Source organism: Schistocerca cancellata, chromosome 4, assembly GCF_023864275.1.
Source record: "Schistocerca cancellata isolate TAMUIC-IGC-003103 chromosome 4, iqSchCanc2.1, whole genome shotgun sequence".
Taxonomy (NCBI): Eukaryota; Metazoa; Arthropoda; class Insecta; order Orthoptera; family Acrididae; genus Schistocerca; species Schistocerca cancellata.
The window spans coordinates 837092668-837111021 of NC_064629.1; the positions used below are offsets into that span (position 1 = coordinate 837092668).

Consider the following 18354-nt stretch of genomic DNA (forward strand, 5'->3'; position numbering starts at 1 on the left):
TGAGTATTTTTTGACAGTTTGTTATCTTTATCAGATTGAATTAACAGTAGAGAAAGAGAAGACCCAAAGAAGAACACACTGAGTGAAGTGACGCTGTGGTTTGCACACTGGACTCGCATTCAGGATGACGACAGTTCAAACCCGTGTCTTCCATCCTGATTTAGGTTTTCCATGATTTCCCTAAATCACTTAAGGCAAATGCTGGCATGGTTCCTTGGAAAGTGCATGGCTGGCTTTCTTCCCCATCCTTCCCTAATCCAATGGGATCAATGACCTCTCTGTTTGTTCCCCTCCCCCAAATCGACCAACCATCTGAACAAGAACAGTGTGATTCATCGCAGGCTCTTTTAAGCATGAAAGCCTCACAGTGGTATATGCTCCAAGAGGCTTTATGCACCACAGAACAAGATTACAGGTAAAATCCCGAAAGTGTGCATCTTAAGATGAGTCAAACAACGTATTACTGCCTCCTACAGATATCTTAGGAAAAGTCCATGACTGTAAAATTGGAGAAATTCAAGCTCGTAAAAGGCTTGCCATTAACAAAATTGTTTTATTTGGTATAATTTGTTGTCCTGGAAGTGATTGTATGTTTGAGGGAAATTCTTGAACATGATAAATTTGAATGTACATTGACTTTACTGTTTTTAGGTAGAGGCTAAGACTACTACTACTACTGTTTTTAGGCAGTGGCTCTCTAACGAAGTACAGCATGCTTCTCCCCCCACCCCTAAGTTGAGGGGTAGGGGTCTTTCATGAGCATTGGAAAAGACTGAGGCATTTGTGAAATTCATATTTAGAATTCTTCTTCAAGGGTTCATAAAAGCAGTTGCAGTAATATGATTACCTTAAACCTACTAATACCAGATGTCAGTTTTGTTCCGTGACATAATGATGTGGCATGCGATGTAATATGTGCACCTATAGAAGGAGAATAGAACACTTAGAATAATTGTTTTGTGTGGTTTTTTTGTGTAGGTTTTGATGACAGACTGGTCTGTGATGTAACCCAATGTCTAGATTTGGTGGAAGGGTGACAGATTTGTTGAGAGTTGGCAAAATGATATCAAAGGTGTCAGTTAGTCCTTTATCTTTCTTTTCCCGTCTTTGCTGGCAAATCTGGTGAAGAGTACAGAAGACCTTCCCAAACTACTTCTAGTAAAAGAACCATTTGGAAATTTCCTTGTGGTTCTAACTTTATAAATGCAGACTTCACTCACTTCAAAGAAAAAAAAATAGTTTATATAGCCTCCTTTGAATCATATAATCATGAAGAAAAAAGCCCTTGACACACAGATCTTAATATTTGAATAAGTTGATCAGAAAATATCATGTATCGACATATCGCAAAACAATTTCAACATTTAAGAGCTTAACAACAGCACAATAAAGTAATGAATGGTCATTCATAAAGTTAGTTCAGATTTTCTCAGCCTAAATCAGAACTACGATGAACAGTTGTTCTATAGTGCTATTGAAAGTTTATAATTGCCAGGTACGTGATAACAATAACAATTTTCAAGCCTTGAGATGTAATATTAAATTAAAATCAGTCCAGTCCTGATCTGTATTTGTGATATACAAAAGTTTCATAGCTGATACATCGATGAAAATTTAGAGTCCCAAATGTGCTTATAGCAAATTTTTATTCGAAATTCATGCTCTGCACAACACTTTATCTGAGGCAGACCTAAGCGCTACATGGGTCTCACCTCAAGTTAAACTGAACTGTAATATTCATAATGTAATGTTTCAATGGGATAGTTCATTGCACAGAAATGAAGCAAATTTTCTTTAAAATAACACTATAGAGACACTTATAAGAAAATTAGATTTATGGAAAAAATTATACAATGTGACATTTTGGACATGTTCCATCTCTTGTGTCAATATTACTGACACTGACATGAAATGATATCAGTTCAAATCATTCAGATATGCTGAACCTGCAGTATGATGAATATGCAGTGACAGTTGAAAATTTGTGCCAGTCTAAGACTTTAAAATGGATTTCCTGATCGGAAGCAGTGGCCTTAGCTTATTCTCAAAATCGTAAAACTGTTTATACAGAATTCCAGTTGGATATAATAAGGTAGACTGCAAGGCAACTTACAAAAAAAAAGAGAAATTTGTAATTATGTTAACTATTTTTTTTTTAATTGATAAACCAAATGGAGACCAAAAAATATGAAAATTTGGAGTAAACATTAAAATGTGGCCTATGATGATAAAATCATTTATAATTTCAGTTTGTCTCAACACTCTTGTTTCACACAAGACCTAATACCAAACTGTTTAAAAAAAGAATTTATTTTGAAATGCTAGGGAATTACTGCTCTTTCAGATGTTGCTTTTGAGTAAAATTGTGAAATAGTGTAGCTTGTACAGTTATCTACCATTTTGGAGCTGCCTTCTTAAATTTATGTAAAAATGTAATGTAATATTGTACAGTTATCAATTTGATCTGTACATACATACATACATACACAATTGAACCAGATAACAGGTAGTGAAGGGATTGATTAAAAACTTTGAAATGCAAAGACATATTTGTGGAAATGTAACAGCTAATAAAAAATGGAAAGGGTATCAATGACTTTCCATGAAGTCAAGGGGAAGCAGGATGAAAGGTTATGATAAAATTTTTGATTTCCCCCCCCCCCCTTTTTTTTTTATCATGACGTGTGACATTGTCGAAACCTAATTTTTATGTCCATCCACATAGTTCAGTATTTGTTGCAGTTGACCCAGTTTAGTACTTTCCCTTTTCTATTGTTGTTTACTAATGGTTAACATTTGTTTCTTATTTTCTCATGTTAGATATGTACGATTGTTGGTAACAATTCATAACAATGACCAAATATCTTTTTAGGCTGTCTTTTACTGGTTTTTTGTGTTTTTTATTTGTATTTGTATTTTTCTTTTTTTAAAGTAATGATAATAACATGGCAATCGTAATAAATAGCACCACCAAAGGCTTGAACAGTGAGCTGCTGAATGTTCTGAATATTGTGGTCACTAGTATCAATAACAAAAACAATTTAGTATCAATTTATGACTTACGTACATAATCACTGTTAGATTCACTATATTTTTGTAATTTGAATGCTTGTATGTCAGTTTCTATCAGAACACTTTCTCACTTGCTATTCAGAAATTATAGTTACTTTCAGGTCTGTAGAAACTACTTACCCTAATGTTTCATTGATTGCAGCATACAGTAAAAAGCAGTGACAATTTTTCTAAGTGATAGTACTTGCTGTATGATGGCTTTGCACAATTTTCTGTGCATTTCATTTCTGTTATTTATGCTGTACATTGTTCAAGTATCTGTTGTCACTCATTTGTGCTTTTGTTGGTTTTATTTATGTTGTGAAATGAATTAGTGCCATCTTCATATTGTCTGTATTGTTTATTGATGCTTACCGTGACTGATTCCTTCACTTTTCTTTCATACATTTTCGTGTGCATGCAGCCTCTACAGTGACCCCAATATTTTTGAAAAAATTTACATAAAAAATTATTTTAGTTACATTCCCACACAAATTCTGCTGTGAGCTGATCAGTACATTTTGTGAATTGTTCTCAGTAGAAAATAATATGTCTTTCCTTGCATGAAATGCAGTTTTTTGTTAGCTAACACCTTTGTGATAGTTGTTTAAGTACTACCAATTACGAATTCATCAACTGACATAAACGTGTCTTACATGACCTTTTGAAATTTAACAACACAAACTTCAGTCAAGTGTGTACTGCTTAGATTAGTTTATATACAGTGAAGGCAACAGATATAAATTTACATGTTACCAAATAACTGTCATTGAGAGTACTTTGTACATGTTCAAATTACAGCAGTTCAATCTCACAACACAAGTAATTTCTCATTTATAAGTTATGGAGTTCTGTGGACAATGGGGAGTAACAATTCACATTACAGTGGAAGAACTGAAATAATAGATTTTTTTTTGTACTAAATGCCCCATAAAGCATTAACACTTATGATGTAAACAACAATAATCATTAAAGTTATGCCACTTCATATATAAAGCAATACATGTTTTAATAACTACCTCTGACTGTAAGTGTGTTACCAATTAACTGTGAAGAAAGCCACTGTTTTTTTTTAGTTTCAAGTATTATGGGATTGGTGTGCATGTGAATCATTTGCAGATACCTTAGTTAGATCATGTAGTAGTAACACTCCAACTTCCACATATTTCTCTGCAGATACATGTGTAAAATTACTGAGATTGTACAATCATCCAACAGCATCCAGTATCTATGAGAGAGAAACTCCATCATGATTGATACCTAGTACACAGCGATTTGGCCACTGTGATGATGTCCATATCATGAGTCATGAGAAAATTCATTTTTTCCTCTGGCTGCTGGTGCTTGATGTACTCTGGTTTTAAATAGTGTGTCTCATGCAGAAGATTCTCCTGAATCCAAAATTCTGATGAGGAGTGAATGGTAAATCATAATGTGTCATGTTAGTGGTGATTCTTCTGCATGTTCTTGCACATACTACATTCACTGAGATTGTTAAGCAAAACTGGGGTGAGGTGCTGCCGCTGTTATCTGTAAAATGTGTTAGTTTTGTATGTAGTTGAATAATCTAAAATTAAAAAGGGAACTGATGTACATCTGTATGAAAATAATCGCATCACATTATTCATACAAAGTTGATAGTACATATTATCGTTTAATGCTAGGATTTTTTAAATTGAAGTATTATTATACAGTTTTCCTAATAACAAAAATAAATCTGAACCCTTCGTGAGTGCCACTGAAATGCTTATGAGTTTCTTTAAAATGTTTGAATAATTTGGAATGTGAACTCTATGAATGTTTTGTTCTATTTAGTATCTACATTTATCTTCTGGTTTTGAGGGGATTCTCACAGCATTGTAATCATATATTAATCATTGTAATTTACCAATTTTGGTACAGTTTTCATATCTTTGTGTTGTGATAATGGTGTTTTATGATGACACAGAACTTTGTGATATCAAAAAATGTTCATTAAGCTATGGAAATGGCACAGACTAATTTGCATATCAGTCGAAATCTCACTCATGGCAAATAGTATTAAGGGATATGAGGCACTCAAGTTATTCAGTGGTCGCATAGAATATTCCCTTCTTGTGTCATACGATATATTTAGATATAGAGAAGTTACAGTTGTCTTATGACTTGGTGATACACTCCTACTTACTATCCACAGTAGTGGTTTGCAAATGCACTTTTTTAATGCATTAAAAGTGAAGAACTTGTCAACTTGAAGAGTGTTTTGATTGCTGTACTGCTTTCCTGGGCATGATTCTATAGTAGCTAGTATACATTGCCTTTCCCTGGCCTGTGAATTTCATTATTAGTCAGTTATGGAGGACTTACGGATTCAGCAGGAAAGTTTATTGTACATTTACAGAGTGCCAAATAAATAATGTTCCAAATATCAACAGCTCTTTCTCAGAACAAGAAGAATATAACATTGTATATAATTGATCTTTCATATTCTGAACATAGCTCTTAATATACAAAATTGTTAAGGATTTTGTGGCCATTTGTTGACTGTTTCAGGTTCTTCATCCAATGTTTGTTTGGTGATTTTTCTGATGTTTCACCAGCATGAATGGTTGGCATTGTTAATGCTTCACCACCAGCAGTGGAGGGTGCAGCTATGACAATGCCAGCCACTCATGCTGGTGAAACATCAGAAAAATAATTAAACAAACATTGGCTGAAGAACCCGAGACAAAAGCCAACAGGCAGTTTGTCAGCTCTTAATATGTTAGAAATGTCCTATTTCTATACTTCATTCACTTGTATGTTATCAAAGCATCTGTTTGAAATGAATTCCATCTCTTTCAATGGAAGATACAAAATAGCACTGCATTAAGAACCTTCTGTTACTAGCTTTTCACATGCATCAGAAAACATCATAAATCCAGTTTGACATGTGATTCACCTATTTAGTTTCTCTTTCTGTTGGTGTATTATAGTCAGCCACTTTGAATACTCTCACAAGAATAAAATAACTGTTTGACATCTGATGTATAACATGACTGTGACACAGATTACACATACAGTGTCTGTTGATCACACTGGCTGTCTTTTCACTGACTGTGTACAATCTGGCTTATTTTCTCTCAGGCTGACATAACAATACTGACTAAGATGTACACATTGACATCATTTCTCTGAATAAACCTCACTACCTTGACCTAAAACTCTCTCTCTCTCTCTCTCTCTCTCTCTCTCTCTCTCTCTCTCTCTCTCTCTCTCTTCCATGACACTGGACTCTCATTCGGGAGGACGACGGTTCAATCCTGCGTCCGGCCATCCTGATTAAGTTTTCCGTGATTTCCCTAAATTGCTCCAGGCAAATGCCGGGATGGTTCCTTTGAAAGGGCACAGCCGACTTCCTTCCCCATCCTTCCCTAATCCGATGAGACCGATGACCTCGCTGTCTGGTCTCCTTCCCCAAAACAACCCAACCCCCTCTCTTCCATGCATCTTAGTGATGTGTCTCACAGTACCAGAGGCCTATTACCTTGAAATATGAGGGTTTTGGGCTGAACTTATTATCTTATCCTTGCCAAAAAGTGCTTATTCAAAATTTTTACCATTCTTTATCTCATACCCTATATATGTTCATAATTTGTTTTCGTGGCATAGTAATTCAAATTGTAGCGTGCAGTAGTGCCTTACACCAAAGGAGAATATAAAGTACTTGTACCAGAACTCAAAACAACAAATATATTGCTTGATGTGCTTTTAAAAACACTAATAATTGCTGTAATTTTAGAGCAGTCTCAACGTGTCATTTATTGACAGTAGAGCATATATTATATTTCTTCAGAATTTGCTTACTTGAAATTTCCCTAGTGTCACTGTATTTATCATACACGTTTACACACCACCACTCATTTCCTCCTGCATTGCTGTGGCCACTGCTTCCACTGATGTTGAATCAATTCGTTTCCTCCCCTTATCAGGTTGCACACCAAAAAAACCCATCTTTTCTAATTTCTGAATCATTTTCTCCAGACCCATGGCAGTCATTGGACCAACGACTTTTTTCAAACCCTTCAGTTTCCAGAACTTCTGCTGAGCGACGTGTGCACTGTCATCATTCTTGTAATACATCTTTACAAGCAGAGTGTGATCCTGCATTGACAGAGTCATGGCGAACGTCGCAGACGCGAAAAGAGGAAAAGACATGTACCCGGCGTGTTTATACCAACTTCTATGGATCATGCGCATGACAGGTGTTTTCATTTATGTATTATGACACATACAGCGCATCTATTGATCAATTTTCACACAATTTTTTTTTTCTTCTGCCATACTTTTACCCCTTCTTCAATAATATTCCGTTGCAATTCATTCTGACCACTGGTGTTATTTGTACAGCGTTTTGAAAGTTTAACTTTAATTATGACCACCCTGTATATCAGGCATTGTTCTGTGATGTGTTGTTCTCTTAAATAATTTCTGTATTTAAAGACTTTATCTAGTTCTGGTTTGTGGTATGCCTAATTTTTCCTTGTCTATCATGTCATCTGACATGCATTGTAACATTGGTACAGAATCTTAAAATATTCCAAATTTTCCTTATTATGTCCTTGTTATATCCTGTCAGTCCCCATATAACTTCCATAATTTGAAGATTCTGCAATTTCAGTCAAAAAGTGTAGTATTATGCATTATTGTCAACATTTCTATGTGGCACCTTTTTATGGAGAATTTTGACAATGAATTCATAAATAGTGATTCTTTCATCCTCATTTTTCCTAACAGAAAAAGCAGCACACTAAAATGTAAATAATGAAATTCTAAAGATACAGGAACTAGTTGTTTAATTCCTCTATTATTTTAATATTTACAAATATACGCATATAAAAATATCTGTCCATACAAGTCAAGATGACGATTGCTTAATTAGTTACCTTGGAAGATCAAGATACAAGACAGAGGTTTATTGCTTACTGTCGGTTCCTGTTAGGTTGAATGTTGGAACTTATTGAAATCCCTTGTAAAGGACTGTATTGCAGCCAGTCAGATGACATATTAAGCTCATCTCATAGCCAGCTTCTGGCCATCTCTTGAGTGCTGTCATTTTATATGAAGTGTCACAATATGCGTTACTGTATATTTTCAACCAAAGTATTTTGTGTCACTTATGCTTAATATTATAAAAGTAAGCCACTGTAATGCTGTGAGGTATCTTATGTCTTCTGGATATCGCTATTCATTCCTTGACTGTAAATAACATATATCCATTCGGATTATGGAGCAGTGCATTGGTTTCATTATGGTAGGACTCATTGTGACTGTACGTTTCCTGTTAAAACTACTTTCTTAAAGTAACTACTATCTTTTATAGAAGCTTCCTTAATTAGTTAGGTGTCATAGTTCTTTCATTTTTGTGAATTGTGCAAATACAGAACTAACTATAATACATGAACTCTCCCATTTTAAATACTGATAGTTACTGCAGAATATCAGCTTACACTTTCCAGTTTCCTTCCATTAAAATGGAAGTTGAACAGTGAATATCCCAAGTGAATCTATGTTCAGTAAGTTTGAATTGTAATACTGTAGTGCAAGCAACCGTATTAAGATGGCAGAGTGAAAATCTCATTCTGGAAACCTCCCCCAGGCTGTGGCTAAGCCATGTCTCCGCAATATCCTTTCTTTCAGGAGTGCTAGTTCTGCAAGGTTCGCAGGAGAGCTTCTGTAAAGTTTGGAAGGTAGGAGACGAGATACTGGCAGAAGTAAAGCTGTGAGTACCGGGCGTGAGTCGTGCTTCGGTAGCTCAGATGGTAGAGCACTTGCCCGCGAAAGGCAAAGGTCCCGAGTTCGAGTCTCGGTCGGGCACACAGTTTTAATCTGCCAGGAAGTTTCATATCAGCGCACACTCCGCTGCAGAGTGAAAATCTCATTCAGATATCAGTTGTCTGACTGTGGCAGCAAGTGACTGCCTTTTTGTATGATTAGGACCACAGTGTTTTATCTAATAAGAGCTTCATTGTAAGTAGATAGCAACACTAATTTAACAGCAGTTGAGGTTTGGTATTTTATAATCATTCTGTAACAAAGGAAAAACTGTAGTTACTATCAAAGAAGACGTAAATTACCTAAACTTGTGATCCTGTGCATGCCCAAATACCAGTAAACATGTTGAGACCATCAATAATGTCAGGCACTCAATTTTAAATCTACTGTGTTTATTTGTGATAATTCAGTTGCTTATTGTTACGCTAGTGGAAAATGAAAAATGAGCACCTAGAGCCAGCATGATGTAGAAATACAATGTTTGCTTGGAGCAGTAAAGATAATGTTTCAGATCGCCATGCTGTTGACATAGTAGGAACTGCATACTGAGCATGAAAGCACAGAACCAATAAAAACTGTATTTCATTTGTTGAAGTGTTTTTGTTGTTTTGAGTCTTATACTTTGTTAGGGAACACTATAGACATTTCCGGATGGCATCCACAATCAAAATTTGTGCATTTAACTGAGTATCTGCAAAGTTTTATTGTGGGCCAGCTGTTGGCTGCATAGTCATTCCAGGAAATTGTGCTCCACATTCAATGCAAAGTGCCAGAGGTGTATCATTTATTGCTACTAGTGGTGCAAAAAAGATTTCCAAGCTTGTGATTGTGGTTCTGGCTGATAGTGCCATGCAGATTCAAACATGGGTAACTGCATCGGATAAACAGCTGTTGCTGTTTATACAGTAACTGCAGCATAAAGTGGTGAAATGTCTCTTACAGAGTGCCACCTATAGTCATTGGGAATTTCCAGGAAGTTGGGCTACAAATGAATGTGGTTCCTCATAAGCCCTCTCTCACATTTAATCATTTTACAATGTACCTTTGATGTTGTAAGAGAGACAGTTGGTGGAATGTTTAGTGATGAGAGCATTCTCTATCTTGACATGACAGACAGTAATTTGTGATGGTAGCATGGTACTGACCAGAAGAGAGGCATCTACTGAAATACATGAGGCAGTGGCCCGTCATCATTTCTGTACACTTTAGGGTGTATCAGAACACCATCCACCTCATTGTGTTGCTGATACCACAGTGTCAGAGAGATGTTTTCTTCCAATAGGACAACCACGATTCACACATTTCTTGCATGTGACTCATATTTCCAGCATTTCCTCCATTTTGTTTGTATTAGCAACAAAGGGAACTAAGGTGGAAACCTGTCTGTCAAAGTGGTATATGCACCACTATGATAACTTATGTGATTGAGAGGAGGACAGCATTGTAGCTAGAAGTGGCGTTACAAGTTGACATTGTTGTCCAAGACACTCTCTCCATGTGTGTATGTGGTCAAGTGATGTGTAATATGCAGGGCCATTGCTTGAAGGTGATCATTGTTTTCTGAAAATGGGCTATGTTTATTTTATTTTTAATTGTTTTGCATATTATATGATTTACTTTGTGCAAACTATTTACATTTGTAGTGCCCACTTTTCTTTGGCTACAAACTGTATTCGTGTGTTATCTTTGAATTTTGTACTTTCTGTCGCTGTGCTCGTATGCAAACATATCGATAACTGTAAAAAATCGGTTGCTTGGCTTCAAATTGTAGCTAAATTCAGTATGCTTTTACATCCATCCTGCATCTGATTTATAATGTGCAACTGTAACTTTTGTTCATTAAAGCAATTTTGGTAGTGTTTTTTGAGGTTACATAACAGTATTATTTGTTGCATAACTGTTGTGCATGTTGCTGTCATGACTAATTATTTGTAGACTCAGTGTATTTCCAGGGTGGCAACTATATTAGTTTCCAGCACCTTTGTTTGTCAAATGCCAAGTGGATAGTCTGTGTAGTTCCTTCAGTAATATTTAATATAAATGAAATGTACAGTCTGGATAGCTACCATCTCTCTTTGGCTCCAGAGTAAAGTGGCATACCCAACAGGAAGTATAATTGGGAATAATGTGGTTTCAATTCTTGTACACATGTGCAAATTTAGTTTTTTCTGTGGTGTCCTTTAAACCACTCAAATGTTAAAGGATCATTTCTTGCCTAGCACCATCTGTCATTTTAACTATGATCCATCTCTCCACCTTGAATTAGTTAACTAGTGATGAATTTAAATAGATAAGAAATCAAAACCTAATGTATATTATTTTTTTCAGTTTTGTGGTATCTGATCTCTAAATAATGCCTACATTCTAGTGCAGTAAAGAATGTAATTATGGAGCATGACACCCCTAAACTATTCTTTAGTGAAATGTGATACAAGTGTGTAGAAATTAATAGCTTTTGTTTTGAAAATTGGGAATGTTGTTGCATGGTTAAAATAGAAAGTCAATTCATGTACTTCAGCATGTGATGCATTACTCATGCCACATAATTGTAGCAAATTATGAGGAGTTCAAACTTTTCATTCTCTCTCATGCACTATTTTGTATTGCATTCTTTGACCCTTTCTGTACAATCTTCTTAGAAATCATTGTTCATTCTGACTTAAATTGGAGTAGCATGATTGTTCATTAGTGACATATTGTTTTCTTTTCTTTAATAGGAGACCGGAGATTTATCAAGCTGCTGGGCTGCGGGGCGTAAGAGATGTGCTCTGGGATTTTTGTATCTTGCAATCTATCAGCTTGGCTCTACATACCTGCCAGATAGCTATCTGATGAGTCAGACATTTATTGTAAGAATCAGTTTACTTTTTTAAGTATTCATTTTACACATGCATGTTGGCATAAATTAGTTGATTCTTTATTTTATATACCAGATGTTGCAATAGGTTGATGTTGTTTGTGACAGACCAGTTGTGACGTAATGGAAAATTGAACCTGCCTAAATATCATTAATGCAAATTTCAAATCTGCATGTATGTTAGAAAAACAACATGCTTCTTGATTGTAAAAATGTTACTGTAGGTCGTGTAAACTTTTTACTTGATGAAACATTGTGGCAAAAAGTCCCATATTGAAATTTTGTTGGCCATATGCAAGAGATACTGATTACTGTCAATGCAAAACCAATCCACTTAACCTGGAGAGTGGCAATTTAGGAACTCTCAGACCTTCTGAAACAATTGGCTGGACCTGCATACTGATATCTTGCTATCCAAATACCTGTCAGTCTTAAAACTGTATTACACCTTTTGACATATTCAAGGACACACCAGCTGCAATCAGTTGGTAATTTGCCATACTTTCCAAGGACAACAATAACGTACATGTTTCATGTTGATCACACATGCAATCAAATGTTGTTGTGGTCTTCAGTCCTGAGACTGGTTTGATGCAGCTCTCCATGCTACTCTATCCTGTGCAAGCTTCTTCATCTCCCAGTACCTACTGCAACCTACATCCTTCTGAATCTGCTTAGTGTATTCATCTCTTGGTCTCCCCCTACGATTTTTACCCTCCACGCTGCCCTCCAATACTAAATTGGTGATCCCTTGATGCCTCAGAACATGTCCTACCAACAGATCCCTTCTTCTGGTCAAGTTGTGCCACAAACTTCTCTTCTTCCCAATCCTATTCAATACTTCCTCATTAGTTACGTGATCTACCCATCTAATCTTCAGCATTCTTCTGTAGCACCACATTTCGAAAGCTTCTATTCTCTTCTTGTCCAAACTATTTACCATCCATGTTTCACTTCCATACATGGCTACACTCCATACAAATACTTTCAGAAACGACTTCCTGGCACTTAAATCTATACTTGATGTTAACAAATTTCTCTTCTTCAGAAACGCTTTCCTTGCCATTGCCAGTCTACATTTTATATCCTCTCTACTTCGACCATCATCAGTTATTTTGCTCCCCAAATAGCAAAACTCCTTTACTACTTTAAGTGTCTCATTTCCTAATCTAATTCCCTCAGCACCACCCGACTTTATTCGACTACATTCCATTATCCTCGTTTTGCTTTTGTTGATGTTCATCTTATATCCTCCCTTCAAGACACCATCCATTCCGTTCAACTGCTCTTCCAAGTCCTTTGCTGTCTCTGACAGAATTACAATGTCATCGGCGAACCTCAAAGTTTTTATTTCTTCTCCATGGATTTTAATACCTACTCTGAATTTTTCTTTTGTTTCCTTTACTGCTTGCTCAATATACAGATTGAATAACATCGGGGAGAGGCTACAACCCTGTCTTACTCCCTTCCCAACCACTGCTTCCCTTTCGTGTCCCTCAACTCTTATAACTGCCATATGGTTTCTGTACAAATTGTAAATAGCCTTTCGCTCCCTGTATTTTACCCCTGCCACCTTTAGAATTTGAAAGAGAGTATTCCAATCAACATTGTCAAAAGCTTTCTCTAAGTCTACAAATGCTATAAACATAGGTTTGCCTTTCCTTAATCTCTTCTAAGATAAGTCGTAAGGTCAGTATTGCCTCACGTGTTCCAGTATTTCTACGGAATCCAAACTGATCTTCCCCGAGGTCGACTTCTACTAGTTTTTCCATTCGTCTGTAAAGAATTCGTGTTAGTATTTTGCAGCTGTGGCTTATTAAACTGATTGTTCGGTAATTTTCACATCTGTCAACACCTGCTTTCTTTGGGATTGGAATTATTATATTCTTTTTGAAGTCTGAGGGTATTTCGCCTGTTTCATACATCTTGCTCACCAGATGGTAGAGTTTTGTCAGGACTGGCTCTCCCAAGGCCGTCAGTAGTTCCAATGGAATGTTGTCTACTCCGGGGGCCTTGTTTCCATAATATTGTCCTCAAGTACATCGCCCTTGTATAGACGCTCTATATACTCCTTCCACCTTTCTGCTTTCCCTTCTTTGCTTAGAACTGGGTTTCCATCTGAGCTCTTGATGTTCATACAAGTGGTTCTCTTATCTCCAAAAGTCTCTTTAATTTTCCTGTAGGCAGTATCTATCTTACCCCTAGTGAGATAAGCCTCTACATCCTTACATTTGTCCTCTAGCCATGCCTGCTTAGCCATTTTGCACTTCCTGTCGATCTCATTTTTGAGACGTTTGTATTCCTGCTTCATTTACTGCATTTTTATATTTTCTCCTTTCATCAGTTAAATTCAGTATTTCTTCTGTCACCCAAGGATTTCTACTAGCCCTCGTCTTTTTACCTACTTGATCCTCTGCTGCCTTCACTACTTCATCCCTCAAATATCAAAATTAAAATTTTGAACTTCCCTAGAAAGTGGAAAATTATAGCTCTATGAAATTGTCCTATAATTTTCTCTGTGTATTTTTTTGTCATTCTGCAGCTCTTCTTAATAGAAGACACTGTTTTGTGTAACATCTACAAAAAGACCATGTTATTAGAGAAAAAAAATCAGTTTCATTTAATTAATATTTGCTCATCTGTAGATTACAGAATTGACGATTTAATTTTTATTATGTTACTCAAAATACTTTTAGTGGAGGGGGGGGGGGGACTGTGCTGCACTCGAAGTGACTCCTGTCAAAAGTGTTGTCACGTACACCAAAGAGGCTCAGAGATTGGAGAATATGGCAGCAAATATGACATTTTATTTCAATTAAAAGTCACTAAATGTGAACAAATATGTCAAAAGGCAGAGGAGGAGGGTGTAATAGAGGCATATGGCCAAGCTGTGTGCTTTTCACTCAGCCACAGTGTGCACACAAGACAGGCAGGCAGGCAGGCACACACACACACACACACACACACACACACACACACAGAGAGAGAGAGAGAGAGAGAGAGAGAGAGAGGGGGGGGGGGGGAGTGAGTGAGTGATCAACATCATGTGGGTCAGTATGTATACGCTTAATGACCAATATAGTGACACTGCCATGTTGTTACGTCCTAACCACAATCAACTCCAAAATTGAAAGTGAGGTTTTAAGTGAAGTAGATCACTTAGCAATGAAAGTGCATTTATTACAAACACAAGGAAATATTGAGTCGCAGGCAGCCACAACAAAAAGACCGCTAAACAAGTAAACATTCAGCCAAAAGGCCTTCTTCTGAATGAGGCCCCCCCCCCCCCCACACACACACACACACAAATGCAACTCTTACTCATGTGACCATTGTCTTGGCAGCCAGAGGCAGTGTTCATATCTGTTAAAGTTGAGAGTTGCATTTGTGTGTGTGTGTGTGTGTGTGTGTGTGTGTGTGTGTGTGTGTGTGTGTGTGTGTGTTTAGAAGTCTTATTGTTGTGCCTATCTGTGACTCAACATTTCCACTATATGGTGAGCAGCAATCTATCCTTTTCATAATATTTTCGTTATTCCAACCTGGATTTGCCATTGTTACTAACAGAAGTAGTTTTGAGAACCTTACAGAAATGATTAATACTAAACAGCAAATATTTTATGGCGATGCAGGTAGAACTGTCGACCCACAGCACATCAACCAGTGATGTTAACCACTCCCCTTAAGGCTTGTTGCACACTTTGTGGCATTGCTATTTCAGGAGTTCTTTCTCATTGGAGCCGACAACAGCACCTTAGATCTAGATGTTGTCAAGGGTCCTCTGTACTGCAGGAGGATACTCGTCACATCCTCTGCTCTATGATGAGCATTGAAGGTAGCCCCTCTCATTGAACTTCTGGGATCATCAAACGGGTCATTAGTTTCCTTGAACAAGAAGCTCCCATCATAGATCTGCACCTCAGTACTGTAATAGGATTACATACAGAGTATGTTGTCCACATCTCTGTGCTTTTATCGTCTTGATGAAGGATCATAATCCTCAAAGTGGTGTGTGAGATCTGACAAGAGACAAAGTACATGAAATGGCCCAAAGTAGCACTTATGTAACATTTCTGATAGTTACATTTTCTGCACAGGCGTAAAAATCCTTATCAAGTCTCCTGATCTGTATCTCACTGACCAGTGCTTGGCATTATAGTGTTCTTGTTCAATCTCTTGGGCACCCAGGGTCCATATGCGAGCCAACTGTCTTGCTTCTTCAGTCTTGGTTGTGGTGTCACCGCCAGACACCACACTTGCTAGGTGGTAGCTTTAAATTGGCCGCGGTCCAGTAGTACATGTCGGACCCGCGTGTCGCCACTGTCAGTCATTGCAGACCGAGCGCCACCACACGGCAGGTCTAGAGAGACGTACTAGCACTCGTCCCCAGTTGTACGACGACTTTGCTAGCGACTACACTGACGAAGCCTTTCTCTCATTTGCCGAGAGACAGTTAGAATAGCCTTCAGCTAAGTCCATGGCTACGACCTAGCAAGGCGCCATTAGCCTTTCAGTGCTTGTATTTAAAGACTCTCAATTGTATCGTCAAGAGCGATGTACCACAATGATGGAATTAAAGTTAAGTATTCTAGCAGCTACGTACTTTTCTTTATAGCATTCATTCCATATCCTGTTTCAGACTTAAGCAAGCCTGCGTGAATTAAACGCGTGCCTTTCGGTTACCCGTCACTGTGGACTGGCTGTCTTGTCAGTCCACAACACTGGTGATGAGGTGTTTTGTGTAGTCATCCAGAGTATCTTCTGGTTGTAATGGGAACAATGTATCCATTGTCATTTTGGCCTCGCAAGGAGCAGAAAGAACAGTGTGAATCCTGTAGTGTCTAGCTTTGCTGCGTTGTATACAATTGTCTCAACAGGCAGTGTAGTATCCTAGTCTCTTTGTTCGACATCAAGGTATATTGATATCATATTTGTTCATATCTTATTAAAGTGTTCTGTGAGGTCATTTGTCTGTGGGTAGTAGGCAGCTATTCTGTGGGTGATGGCACAACGTACAATTACCAGAAAACTTGTCCACAATCAGAGATCATCCCACAGGGTGTTTTGTCCTTCAGAATGATGTCTCTTGCAAGGAACTTTGGATAATGATTAAAATTGTATATGTTATTCTTCTACCGACCTAACTTTGCTGATGTTATATTTTCTTTTTGTTTTTTAGTTTCTGGCAGTTTCTTGTTTCATAATCATAAGAATAAAATCAGCTTATTAGGTTACATGTGCATTATGTCCAAAGTCAGTGACTTCACATCTCAACTTTAAATGGATTAAAATGAAAAAACGGCTTTTATAACCACAGGAAGACCTGAAAAAGCAGATTAGTGATCACCAAACTTGGATTGCAACATAAGTTGACATTAAGTTGTTCCAGCAAGCAGTGAGACAGACTGCAAATATGACAAACAATTTGTGTGCCAAAAACCAGATGTGTTATTTGCAATGTTAGACTTTGCTTTCACACAAAACAATGTTACTAGTGCTCACACAAAATTCACTATGGTAGTTAATAACTTAGATGCCCAAGCAGTGACAGTGGTTTCGGACATTATATTAAACCCACTCTCGCAACATCAATTTCCTCCACTTGAGGGACACCTTAGTCAACCAGATGTGCAAAACAATGGACTAATACACACAGCAAGTATTCCAGTTTGAACTTATCAGCGGTAGAACACTGTCAGAATTCTGGCGCCACCTAAGAAACATCATCGAGAAAGAAGCAATGTTGGATGCAACACTATGTCGTGTTTGGCTAAGACAGCTGTCATAACCGGTTAGGACAGCCATGGCAACATTTCAGAAAAGTTATATTAATTCTTTATTGTCAGTAGCAGACGAACTTCATACTTTGATGGAACAGGTAAACAACTCAGTGGTGATGCAAGCAATTAATGACATCAGCTCAGGTGAGACTGCTGCTATATGACATGAGCAGCAAACAAACATTATCAAACAGCTCCAATGCATCCAGTGTCAGGTGAACACACTTCAGAAGTAGTTATTGGCACTGGCAGTCAAGAAGCAGACTCACACCAGGCAAAGTGTTGAAGTAGTCACTCATTCCGCCAGCAGAACCAAACAGGTGGCCAAGCAACACGGGGTAAACAACAATACCCAGCGTGCTGGTACCACAGGCATTTTGTTGGTCAGGCCACAAGGTGCACAACTCCGTGTGCATCCCAAATGTTATCAGTGGTCTGCTGTAGGCCACTCTATTCCACAGCAGTGCCAAATCACAAATGGAGCCATCAAGTTGTGGATGCACAGTTGATGACATAACCAAAATTAACTAAGAGGCAGTGCTCAATATTGGCCCAGTGATCAGTGACAAATCGACAATGGCCACGCACACAGTGAATCAAGCATGTTTGTTCATACTGTATATGTTGCATAGGCAAGTAGACCGTAGTTGCCTTATTGATTCAAATACAACTACACTACCATACAGACAGAATGAACTGTGTCAGTGGGTGTGCCTCTCCACCTTACTGTAGCCAACCACTTGCCCATTACAACATATGATGAATGTGAAGTAATAGTTGACTTGGGTCTCAATCGAAGGTTGAAATGGAGATTCATGTTAGCAAATGTCATTGAGTCAATTTTGGGAGTGGGTTTCAGTCACCACCAATGACTGA

At 37.6% G+C, this 18354-nt stretch overlaps 1 protein-coding gene across 1 annotated transcript in view; it reads left to right on the forward strand.

Moving 5' to 3' along the window:
- The window catches only part of LOC126184921 (lysophospholipid acyltransferase 5), a 187183-nt gene that overhangs the window by 78347 nt on the left and 90482 nt on the right, over nucleotides 1–18354 (forward strand). Inside the window, exon 6 of the mRNA XM_049927590.1 lies at nucleotides 11562–11693. Within this exon, the coding sequence (XP_049783547.1) occupies nucleotides 11562–11693 (132 nt within the window). The remainder of the gene's footprint in view (nucleotides 1–11561; nucleotides 11694–18354) is intronic.